The sequence below is a fragment of the Monodelphis domestica genome, chromosome 1, assembly GCF_027887165.1.
Source record: "Monodelphis domestica isolate mMonDom1 chromosome 1, mMonDom1.pri, whole genome shotgun sequence".
Taxonomy (NCBI): domain Eukaryota; kingdom Metazoa; phylum Chordata; class Mammalia; order Didelphimorphia; family Didelphidae; genus Monodelphis; species Monodelphis domestica.
In genome coordinates, this window is record NC_077227.1 from 119412024 (window position 1) to 119424107 (window position 12084).

At 36.5% G+C, this 12084-nt stretch overlaps 1 protein-coding gene across 2 annotated transcripts in view; it reads left to right on the forward strand.

The window, feature by feature from the left end:
* Positions 1 to 12084, forward strand: part of EFL1 (elongation factor like GTPase 1) — a 278731-nt gene that overhangs the window by 87195 nt on the left and 179452 nt on the right. For both annotated transcript variants that reach the window (XR_460442.3, XM_001362562.4), the window contains exons 13-15: positions 3361 to 3515; positions 4530 to 4705; positions 8644 to 8782. Coding sequence is in view for 1 of the 2 variants with exons in the window: in XM_001362562.4 (XP_001362599.1) it covers positions 3361 to 3515; positions 4530 to 4705; positions 8644 to 8782 (470 nt within the window). In the remaining variant the exon portion in view is untranslated. The remainder of the gene's footprint in view (positions 1 to 3360; positions 3516 to 4529; positions 4706 to 8643; positions 8783 to 12084) is intronic.

Genomic DNA, 12084 nt, shown 5'->3' on the forward strand with positions numbered 1-12084 from the left:
TGACTTATTCTTTTCCCTATCTTAAATCAATCATGTTTGGTCCTATTGCTTTTTTGACCTACATACAGGTTCCTCAGGAGATAAGAAAGATAATATGCTACTTCCTTCTCTTTGAAGATTTGATACATTTTGTTGTGAACCATTCAACGTCTTTAGTGTAGTCCATGAAGCTGAATTAGATGTTTGTCTGGAACTCCTTTGCTTTCTCTGTGATCTGGTGAATGTTGGAAATTTGGTTTTTAGTTCTTCTGCCTCTCTGGAAACCAGTCGACTCTTCTGATAATTCTTGGTTTACATATAGCTGAAGACTGACTTGTAATAAACATTACCTTGCTGGAGTGTAAAACATGCACAATTGTTCTGTAATTTGAACATTCTTTGCCATTGCCCTTCTTTGGGAATGGGTGTGTTGTAAATGATCTTTTCCACTCCATTGGCCATTGTTAAGTTTTCCAAATTTGTTGTTATATTGAATGCACTTTAACAGAATCATCTTTTAGGATTTTGAATAGCTTAGCTGGAATTCTGTCACCCCTACTAACCTTAATGTTAATAGTGCTTCCTAAAGCCCACTTGACTTCATTTTTTAGGATGTATGGTTCCTGATCACATTTATCAGTGATATTAAAATCTTTCCTATATAGTTCTTCTGTATATTTTGCTAACTCTTCTTAATCTCTTCTATTTCTAGTAAGTCTATCATTTTTGTCTTTTATCATGTTCATTTTTTTCATGAAACATTTCCTTGATATCTTGAATTTTCTTGAAGAGATTGTTTGTCTTTCCCATTCTGAGGTTTTCTCTTTATTTCTTTACATTGCTTATTTAAGAAAACCTTATCTCCCCTTTCTGTTCTCTGTTCTCTGGAATTCAGTATTCAGTGTCTATATCTTTCCCTTCCTCTTTTCCCTTACTCTTTTTTTCTTTCCTCAACTATTTGCAAAATCTCATCAGGTAGCAGTTTTGCTTTCTTGCTCTTCTTTTTCCTTGGAATGTTTGCTATTGCTGCATCCTATGCAATATTGCAAATCTTTGTCCATGGCTCTTCAGGAACTCTGTCTACCACATTTAATCCCTTAAATCTATTTGTTACTTACACTTCAGATTCAAGCTTATATACATGATGAGTAGGAAATAATAGAGAAAGCACCAGAATTAAGAGGATTCAGGGAAAGATTCCAATAGAAGGTGGGATTTTAGTTGGGACTTGAAGCCAGGGAGGTTAGTAGTTGCAGTAGAGGAGGGAGAGTGTTTCAGGCATAGGGGGCAGCCAGAGAAAATATGCAGAGGTGAGAGATGGAATACCTTGTTTGTGGAAAAAGCCAGGAGGCTAGTGTCACTGGAGATTGAAGAGAATCAGTAAGGGGTGCAAACAGCATTTTCTATTAGCTCTTAGAATAGAAAACTATTGGAGTTTATTGAGTAGAGGAAGGGATATGATAAGAAAAACATTTTAGGGAAGTCACTGTAGAGATTGAATGTAGCATGGATTGGAGTGGGGAGGAATCAAGGCAGGCAGACTTCCCAGGAGGCTATTGCAGTAGCTGAGGCATGAAGTAAATGAGGGCCTGCGCTAAAATAGGTGGTAATGCTAGAGGAGAGAAAAGAACATATTCCAGAAATGTTGCAAGAATGAAATTAGCAGGCCTTGGCAACAGCTTGGGTATGGGAGGTGAGGGATAACAAGGAATCCAGAATGAGTGTGAGGTTGGAGCCTGAGGGACTGGGAAGATAGAGTTGTTCTCTACAGTAATAGAGAAGGTAGAGGTGGGGCGAGCTTAGGGAGAAAGAAAATAAGTTCTGTTTTAGATGTGCTGTGTTTAAGATGTCTATTTAACATCCAGTTCATTATGTCTGAAAGGCATTTGGGTATGTGAGACTGGAGGTCAGCAGAGAGAATGGTGGAAGATGGCTAGATTTGAGAATAATCCATATAGACATGACAATTAAATCCCTGGGAGTTGATGAGCTCACCTGGTGAAGTTGAATAAAAAGAAATGAGAAGGCTGCTCAGGATGAAACCCTAAGAGCTAACTACAGTAAACATAATCTCAAGGAGGAAAACCAGGAGAGAGTGGTGTTCCCAAAACCTAGAGAGAAGAGAGTATCAAAGAGTCATCAACAATGTCATATGCTACAAAGAGGTCTAAGAGAATGAGAATTGAGAAAAGGCCATTTTTGGGGGGAACTTAGAGATCATTAATAACTTTTTGGAGGATGTGGTTTCTGTAAAATAGTAAGTTAGAAGCCATATTGTATAAGGGGTGAAAAGGAAGGAGAGAAAATGATGGTATCTACTATAAACAGACTTTTTGAGGAATTTAGCTAGAAAGAACAGAAGAAATATAGAAGGATAATTAAGTGAGCACTTCTCTCTCTTGTCTCTGTCTCTGTCTCTCTTGATTGCTTTTTGTCTCTCTCTGTTTCTCTCACCTCCCATGTCAGTGCTTGCCTTTCAAAGCCACCTAGCTGCCTCCACATTCCTTCTTGTGTTATAGTTATTTGTGTATTTGTCTGAGTTCTCTTCCTCAATTTTAAGTTTTCCGAGGCACCATATTTCATTCTTCCTTTTATTCTCTTTTGGGTCTAGCTTAGACTTGTACACATTAGGCTCTAAGTAAATATGTGTTTAATTGAATTTTATAGTTTGTGATAATCATTTCAGCTCACTCTTTGAATCCTTTGGCCCCTAATCTTGGCTTGACCTTTTCTGATGCAACTGCAATGAAGGTGTCTTTTCTTTCTCTTTTTTTGTCCAGGTATTTGTTTGTTTGTTTGATGTGGGCAGGGTATTAAAACCTAGCTAATTATACTAAGATTAATTCTCTGCAGATCGTTGATGATAATATTAATAATAACATTAGCATACATTTATGTAGCAATTTATACAAAATGCTTTCTTCATAATTAAGATGTGAGGTGGATAGGATGAATAATTATTATTTTACATTTTACAGATAATGGTGACTTGTGAAGAGTCACACCAGTGATTACTGCCAAAACCACCAAGACTCCTGATTCTAAATCTAGCCTTCTTTCCAGCAGATCTAGCTGCTACAGATTCCTGAACCCTTTAGAAGGGTTCTTAGTCCTCCTTAAAGGCTCTTCTTTGGGTTCTAAGAAACTCAGTTATATTATTTAATACTTACCTGGGATCAAGAATTCGTTAAAGCCCCATTGCAAGTACCATCCAGAATCACTTGGTCTGGGAGTTAGGTAGCTTTGGTGAAATGAACTTACTGGTAAACAACTGGGATTTAGCTCTTCCTCACCATGCCATAGTAACAATCATTGCTTCTTTGAATTTATTAGAAATCTCCTGTGGTTTCCAAGAGTTAACAATTTTGTAATGTTATGCAGGCCTCTAACTCCAGAAGAAATTGCTCAAAGGCGGGAATTTGCGAGACGAAGGCATGCAGAAAAGTTGGCTGCTGCTCAGGGGCAAATGTCATTGGAACCAACACTTGTTGGAAATAATGCATCTGAAATCGGTCCAAAGAAAGAAGAGACAAAAAGTATTATTCTTGATGTTGTCTTGCTCTATATTTAAAAGGATGTATGGTGTTTTCTACTTTTTTCCCATAATTTGAAAAGCCTTGTTTGGAAATAAAGCAACTCCTTCATCCAACTCTACTAAAGATGTATCCTAATGCCTCATCTTTGTCATGGAGGGGACCTTGGACTCCTGAAGGGCATATAAACAGGGCATGAGGTTTGGTATATTGTGTCCAGTGAGAATGGCTTTGAGTACTTTTCTAGTTTGTAGCCGACCACTTAACAACTCCACTATGTTCAGAGAGATATATCATCATTAGAAAGATGTTGGCCTGGTGCATTTTTCCAGCTGTAGAAATTCAAGAAAGAACATCTGCTGAGACACAGAGGGTTTGCATTCCAAATATCCTCACCAGTGAGATCACAGATCCTTAAAATATTGCAATGTATAGCATTTCACAATTTTAAGATAGTCATATATATTGTCTCATTTGGTCCCTGCCATCCTGTGTGAACCTTGTCCTTCTCTTGCAATTCAGGAAACTGAGGATTCAAAAGGGCAGATGACTTGCTTTAGTCACCCAACTAGAGTGAGGGGTAGAGCCAGGATTCCCTAGTTCAGTGGTCTTTTCACAAATTGCTCTGTCTCTCTTCATTTATGTATGACCACACTAATTGCTTAAAAAATGAAATGTAGGAGACTTGTGGGTCATAGCTAAAAGGCTGTCACTATCAACCCTAATTCAGATACAAAAATGAGTTTTGTTCCATCAGTTTAAAAGCATTTGCTCCTTGCTTGCTGTGGTATGCGACTTTTGGCTCTTTCCAAACTGTAGATCATCCTCCATTTTTCTTATTCTAATTAAGCCCTATCTATTCTATTGCTTTTTTACCCCCAGTTTTCCCCTCTTTTCCTTAATATTTTTTATCTGATGGTTGATTAAAATGTGTAGAGTTGCTATTTCCTTTTGTTCTTTCCCTGGCCTTTCCTTGGTGGTAAAAATAATATTTTATTCCCTTTTTCCTTTAATTAGATGATGAGCAGCTGACTAGTCCAGTTGAGACTATCACCTTAAAACCTGCTATGCAAGAAGCAGAGGACAAAGATTCTTTCATTGCTTTTGCTCGAGTATTTAGTGGTGTGGCTCGAAGAGGACAGAAAATTTTTGTCTTGGGCCCCAAATATGATCCTGCTGAATTTTTGCAAAGGGTAAGAATTAGAGCTAAATATTTACTAATGTGTGGTCCTTCTTTCAATATGTCTCAGATTGTTTTTGGACCTGCTAAGAGTTGAGATCCATTTTGTTTTCAAAAAATTAGCCTTTAATTTGAACACGTGTACCATCATCAGAGAGTGTGTTCTGGACACATGGGCCTCTACTCCAAATCAAAAACAAATTTCTTTCATAGCTTTGAATCAGATTTGGTTTGTGGGTAGCTTATATATTCTTGTTAATCCTATTAAAACAAAAACACATTGTCACATGTTAGACAATTTTACATTTAAATCTAAGGCTCTATAACTCTGAGCTGGAGATTTTAGATCAGTTGTACTGTAGAAAAAAACAACAGAGGGAAAACCACCTCCTAAGGAAATTAATAGCAAAACTCATTGTTACTCTGGGACAATGAGATGAAGCAAAATATGAAAAAACACTTCAGTATACTGGGACTCAGCCTAAGGTAGCATTGTGAGGCTATGGTGAGACAACTGGCAATGTTTACATAGCATGGCAGTTGAGTTAGATTGAACTTTATCCCCAGATGGCTACTGTGGAACCTGAGTGCAACAAAGGTAAAGAAAAACACTAGATAATTGTATTTCTGAACACCAACCTATATATCTTGTTTGTAGTTAGGCAGGTAAAGGGCAAGTCTTAGCATGAATCACACCCAGAAGAGAGTGTGGGAGAGATAGGAATAGGAAGCTATCACTGTCAGGCTACCTTGATGCTGAGCCAAGGTTCTGGATTGCCCAGACAATTTTATAAGTTTCTTTTAAATTAGTAACTGATTCCTGGGAAAGCATAGCTGAAGGAATAAATTATAACATAGAGGACTCTTGTTTCCTAATATATCCTGATTTAGCAAGAAGCACTTTAAATGTGGATGAGTAAATTTTTTGAATTGTTAAATGTGGGGTGATGGGATTTATAAAAACCCATTTGTAATTATCTTGGTGATTTGGTTTACACATAAATATTATAATATAATTGCAAATTTATTATTATTAATGTGCCAACTACTTCTTTTAAATCTTTTTTCCATTAATATCTGAATGCTGGAATTTTGCCTAAATGACTAAGGGATTTTTTGTTTGTTTGAAAATATTGATCAGTTGTTACAAAGATTATGGCCACCTCAAATCATCCCAATTCCTATCACTTTGATAATATTGCAGCATCAAAGCCTGCCTGACCTACTAAATGAAATGTTTTTGGAAATTCATATAAGTCTGATTGATATTTGTGTGGCCCATCTTATAGAAAAATAATATTAATTATCCTCCCTCACCTAATACCAGAGTGATATTCTTAGAGCACACATCTGACCCCATCTTTTAGCACAAACTTGTTTGCTGGCTCTTACTCTTCTGCTCAAGAACTTTTAGTGGCTCCCTATTCTTTCCAGGATCAAATACAAATTCCTTTTAGGCATTTGAAAGCTTTACAGTTTGATTCTGATTTTTCCAGGCTGATTATACATTACTTCCTACCAACCTACATACTATTTTACATAAAACATTTTCCCTATGCCTATAATTCTCTAACTCCTCACTTATCTTATGAAACCCATAGTTCCTTTCAAGGACCATCTCAATTTCCACTTCTTACAAGGCCTTTTCTGATTCTCACTTGGTTGTTAGTCCTTACCCTAGTACCTTCCTTTCCCTGTTCTGACCTCTGTAAATTATGTTGTGCTTTTTGGGGAGTTTTCTCCAAGAAGAATGTTTTTATTTTTTTCTTTGTAGTGCCACACCCAGCACAGTAAGCTAGCACATAATAAACATCTGATAATACGTGTTTAGATAAATTAATTTTCTCCTTTCAGAGAGTCATCACAGTCTTAATCCTGTGCTGAGTTTCTTTGAAACTCTATCCACAAATGACACATGCTTCTAGGGTGCTCTTTTGGTTTGATCTGTATGGGCACCGAGTCAGGCTATTGTGTATGTTCACAAAAAGCCAAGTCAGCAAGTATTTTCTAATCATTTACTCTGCATCAGGCAGTGTGCTAAGGATTAAAAAAAAGACAGAAATAATCCCTGCCCCAAAGGAACTCCCATCCTGATGGAAGAGTCAGCGTGAGAATCCCCATTATAGAGAGAGGATACCTGTGTAGGGGTTAAATTGGGGTTTTGATTAAATAAGAGAGTTATAAATTCAATGTTTTGGTTGCCAAATTAAAAATATCCCTAAGACAGAAAAAAAAAACAATACTGTTAGCAGCTTTTATTTTTAATGAGGAAGAGATAGAGTTGAAGTATGAAATGTAGGAGGGAAAGAGGTAAGAAATTGCTTAGTTTACCCTAAGTGCTGATCTGATGAAAGTCAGCTTGCTCCCCAACAAAGTTCCAGTCTTCACATGGAAGTCTGAGTCACTCACCAGCAAATCGATGCAGGATCCAAGGAAAAGGTCTCCAAGCTAAGGCAGGGATCTCCGAAACCAATCTGTCCAAACACTAGGAAGGGAAAGAATGCTAGATCATGTTGGTCTCTTTTTATACCCCTTTTTTCCACATCACTTTGTGTCACTTCTCCTACACAGAAACCAATGGCAGTCTTCCAATTTGCCTAGCACTGCCGGTGCGGGGGGGGGGGGGGGGGGGCGGGCAGTGGCCTTTGGAGTTGTCACTTACTTTAGTAAGTGACTTGTGAACTCTCATACTTAATGGTAAGTAGGGGTACTTTAAGTTCTTGATATGATTAGCTAAAAATAGACAAGGGGAGAGTTAATCCTATCTTCACACCTGCCTGGCACATGGAAGGTAACTCAGAGATGAAAGCCTTGGCAGCTACTGGAGAGGGACCGCCTGAGCTTACTGGGATTGTGGGTTGACTCCTCACAGAGTGATAAATATTATTTTCTGTTCTTAGTTATGTTATTTTTCAGTTTTAGTGCTTATTTGCTTTATACCTATTATTGACTGAAGTAGGATTACTCACCTAACCAGGAGGCCTTTGGGAATTCCTATTCTGTAGGCTGCTGGGTAGTGCAGTGGATATAGTACTTTCTGGATGTGGAGTCAGGAAGATGGAATTAAAATCCTGCTTCAGATGCTTAATTTCTGTTTACCTCAGTTTCCTCAAATGGTGATAATAATAGCAACTCCCTCCCAGGGTTGTTGTGGGGATAAAAAAAGGGAACATTTGTAAATTGCTACTTAAAGTATGATATAAATAAATGCTAGCTATCTTTATCCTTCTGAAGAATTCTTAGATTACTAGCTCTCTTGATTTTCTGGCTTTAGTGATCCAGGTTGACTCAACATCAGCTCAACAATCATGGTCTCATAAAGTATCTTTTATTTAAAATTTTCATCAATTCATCTTCCTGCTCAGAATCCTCTTCCAACCTTGAGTTGAAGTTAGATTTTTTAGATTGGCCTCAAGGCCTCTGAAATGGGACTGCAACCTTCCTTTCTAATCTTATGTGTCATCATTATCTCCTCTTTGGTCAGCATGGCATACTCCCTTTTTATGGGATATACTTTGTGTCTTGGCTCAGGGTTTGCAGTTTCCCTTTGCTTAGACCATTACCCAGTTGAAAGACCAACCTTGTCCTTCTGACCATCTGAATCCTTTTCATCCTTTATGGTCTTTTCCTATTTCCAGTGTTGATCTTTATTTTATTCTCCCTATTCCTACCAGGCCACAATAGTCCTTTAGCAGAAGACTAATTATTTATACTTCTAATTTGGCCCTTGTTCTCCCCCATTATATATTGTTAGTTATCTTTTTATGTGAATGGATCTTGTCTTCCCCAATATGGTAAAATCTCTTCAAGGTTAAGGACTGTTTTAAAGGATTCATTGCCCCTAGCATAATTTTTTTGCTTATAATATGTTGCATCTATTTGTTGATTGGAATGGGTACATTTTCATTTTATGAAATGTGTGTTTTACCATCAGTTATTCTCTTTGACTAGGTGCCGTTAGGCTTTTCGGCTTCTTCAGATGATCTTCCATCAATTCCCCATATGGCTTGTTGTACTTTGGAAAATCTTTACCTTTTGATGGGAAGGGAACTAGAGGATCTACATGAAGTGCCTCCAGGCAATGTGCTAGGTAGGACTGTGCTTTTAATTTCTCTTATTTAGCATATGAATCTATAATACATTTAAACACATAAAAACAATCTGTAAGATAGTTCTCCTTCCTCACACTTTTCTTATTCTTATTTCTCTGTGATCTAACTTCTATTCAATGGAATAGTCAACCTTTTATAAGACCTGAAGTGTCTAGAAATGATATTTAATGACTCATTTTAATTGTGTCCTTTCTCTCTTTAATCACCACTTACCTGTCTGGAATTTCCTTTTTACCTGTGACTAAATTTATCCATCAATTCTTTTTTATAACCCATAACTTCTGTTTTTGAAATAGTACTGAGTATTTATTCCAAAGCAGAAGAGTGGTAAGGGCTAGGCAATTGAGGTTAAGTGACTTGCCTAGGATGACACAGCTAGGAAGTGTCTAAGGTTAAATTCGAACCCAAGTCTTCCCATCTCCAGGCTTGGCACTCTGTCCACTAAGCCATTTAGCTACTCCTATTCATCAGTTTCTATGGATTTGCTTCCTTAATGCTTAAATGAGCTTCTTCCCTGCTCCTGATTTGTGTGTTTACATTTAAAATTATTCAATCAAACATTTCTTAATGTGAATTCAATTGACTCAAGATTTTCAGGTTCTCCTTTACCTTCTTTGTGACTGAAATCTGATGAAGGTAATTTCTTTATTTAGTCTTTACTTGAACTTTTTTGCTGTGAAGCTATAGGACTCTTTGCTGAAAATTATTTGTGTTTGAATAAACAGTACTAGCTTGTCTTTTGGTTTCGAGATGCCCCTTAGTATCATTAGTCATTTGCCTGAATCTTAGAACTGTTAGTCTAGAAAATTTTCTGAAATATTGTGACATTTAGATGCATGAAACACACCTGCTTATGAAATAAAGCATTCAACAAGCACAGCTATTCAACTTGCTTATGGAACCATGCCTTCTCCATGCCTTTTGAAACTTGCTTTTGAATGGCTCTGAGTACTCATGCAGTTTCATGGACAGCTGTTGCTAATAAACTGCTGAGCATTAAGGAGATTAAAAATAAAATAGAAAATGTTATTCTACCCTTGTACAAAACCATGAGAATTTTTACATCTATAATAAAGTTCGCTTTTGTAGCAACCATACCTTCACACAGATAAAATAGAACTAGAAAAGGTCCTGAGGTGGTAATTTTATTTTTATTGTCATGCAAAGTACACTTCCATATTGATCATTCCTGTAAGAGCACACTCATACATAACCAAAATTCAAAATAAATCCATTAATACATTAACGTGAAAGATGACTCCAACATTTCTTTCTCTGGAGGTGGATGACATTCCCTGTCGTAAGTCTTTCAGGATTGTCCTAGATCGTTGCATTACAGAGTGTAGACAAGTTTTCACAGATGATCATTGTCCAATATTGCTGTTATCATGTACAATGTTCTCCCAGTTCTTCTCATTTCACTTTGCATCACTTCCTGCAGATTATTTCAGCTTTTTCAGAAATCATCTTACTTTCATTTTTTATAGCACAATAGTATTCCATCACCAACATGTACTACAATTTGTTCAGCTTTCCCCAATTAATAGATAGACATTCCTTCAATTTCCAATTCTTTGACAGTATAAAAAGAACAGTTATAATTATTTTTGTATAAGTAGATTCTTTCTCCTTTTTTATTATCACTTTGGGATATAGACCCAGTAGAGGTAAATAGCCCTTTGAACATAGTTCCAAATTGCTCTCCAGAATGGCTGGATTAGTTCACAATTCTTACCAACAAAGCATTAGTGTTCCAATTTGCCACATTCCCATCAACATCGACCACTTTGCTCTCCTGCCATATTGATCAGTCTGATAGGTGCAAGGTGGTACCTCAGCATTGTTTTAATTTGCATTTCTCTAATCAAGAGAGATTTAGAACATTTTCTCATATGATTATTGATGATTCTGATTTGTTTGTATCCTTTGACTATTTGTCAATTTGGGAATGGCTGGTATTCATAGAAATTTAACTTAATTCTCTATAAATTTAAGGAAATGAGACCTTTATCAGAGAAATTTATTATAAAAATGTTTTCCCAGTTTGTTGTTTCCCTTCTAATGATGGTTATATTAGTTTCATCTGTCCTAAAGCTTTTTAATTTAATATGATCAAAATTATTCATTTTATATTTTATAATACTCTTTATCTTTTGTTTGATCATAAATTGTTCCCTTGTCCAAAGATCTGCCAGGTAAACTGTTCTGTGTTCTTCTAATTTAGTTACAGTATCATTCTTTATATCTAAATCATATATCCATTTTGACCTATCTTGGTGTAGGGTGTGAGATATTGGTCTACTCTTAACTTCTGCATACTGTTTTCCAATTTTCCTAGCAGTTTTTGTTACAGAGTGAGTTCTTACTCCAAAAGCTGAATCTTTGGGTTTATCAAACATTAGGTTGGTAAGGTCATTTACCTGTGTATATTGTGTATCTAATAGTCTTCATTGATCTTCCATTCTGTTTCTTAGCCAGTATCAGATTGTTTTGATGATTGATGCTTTACAGTATAGTTTGAGATCTGATACTGCTAGGCTATCTTCCTTCACATTTTTTTCCCATGAGTTCTTTGATATTCTTGACTTTTTTTCTTCTAGATGAATTTTATTATTTTTTCAAATTCTATAAAATAATTGGTATTTTGATTGATATGGTATTAAATAAGTAAATTATTTTGGTTGAATTGTCATTTTTGTTATATTACTGTGGCTTACCCATGAATAATTAATAATTTTCCAATTGTTTAGATTTGTCTTTAGTTGTGTTAAAAGTATTTTATAATTGTGTTCATAAAGTCCCATGTTTGCCTTGGCAAGTAGATTCACAAGTATTTCATACTGTCTAATGATTTTAAATGGAATTTCTCTTTCTAGTTTGTGCTGCTGGATTTTGTTGGTAACATATAGAAATTCTGATGATTTATGTGGATTTGTTTTGTATCCTGCAACTTTACCAAATGTAAGGATGGGTGGCAGGGAGATTTGGCATTCTGGAGATGAGGTCTGAAAGAAGTTGAGTGGCAGCTGAAGAGCAAAGACTTCTGGGAGGATAAACAGTTCTGAGGGGATTTTGAGGAACCTCTGGGTCTTCTGACTTGGGACCTGAAGCTGCAAAGTCCAATTTTGGGGGGCTGAAGGATTACTTAAAGTAGGGGACACCTCCCATGACTTCCCTGCCTCCCTGAACTATTTTCTACTTATTTCTCATAGGACAAACTGGTGATTAAGCTATAGAAAGGGGATATTTAGCTGGGAAGGAGTGGAAATGTCTGTTGGGC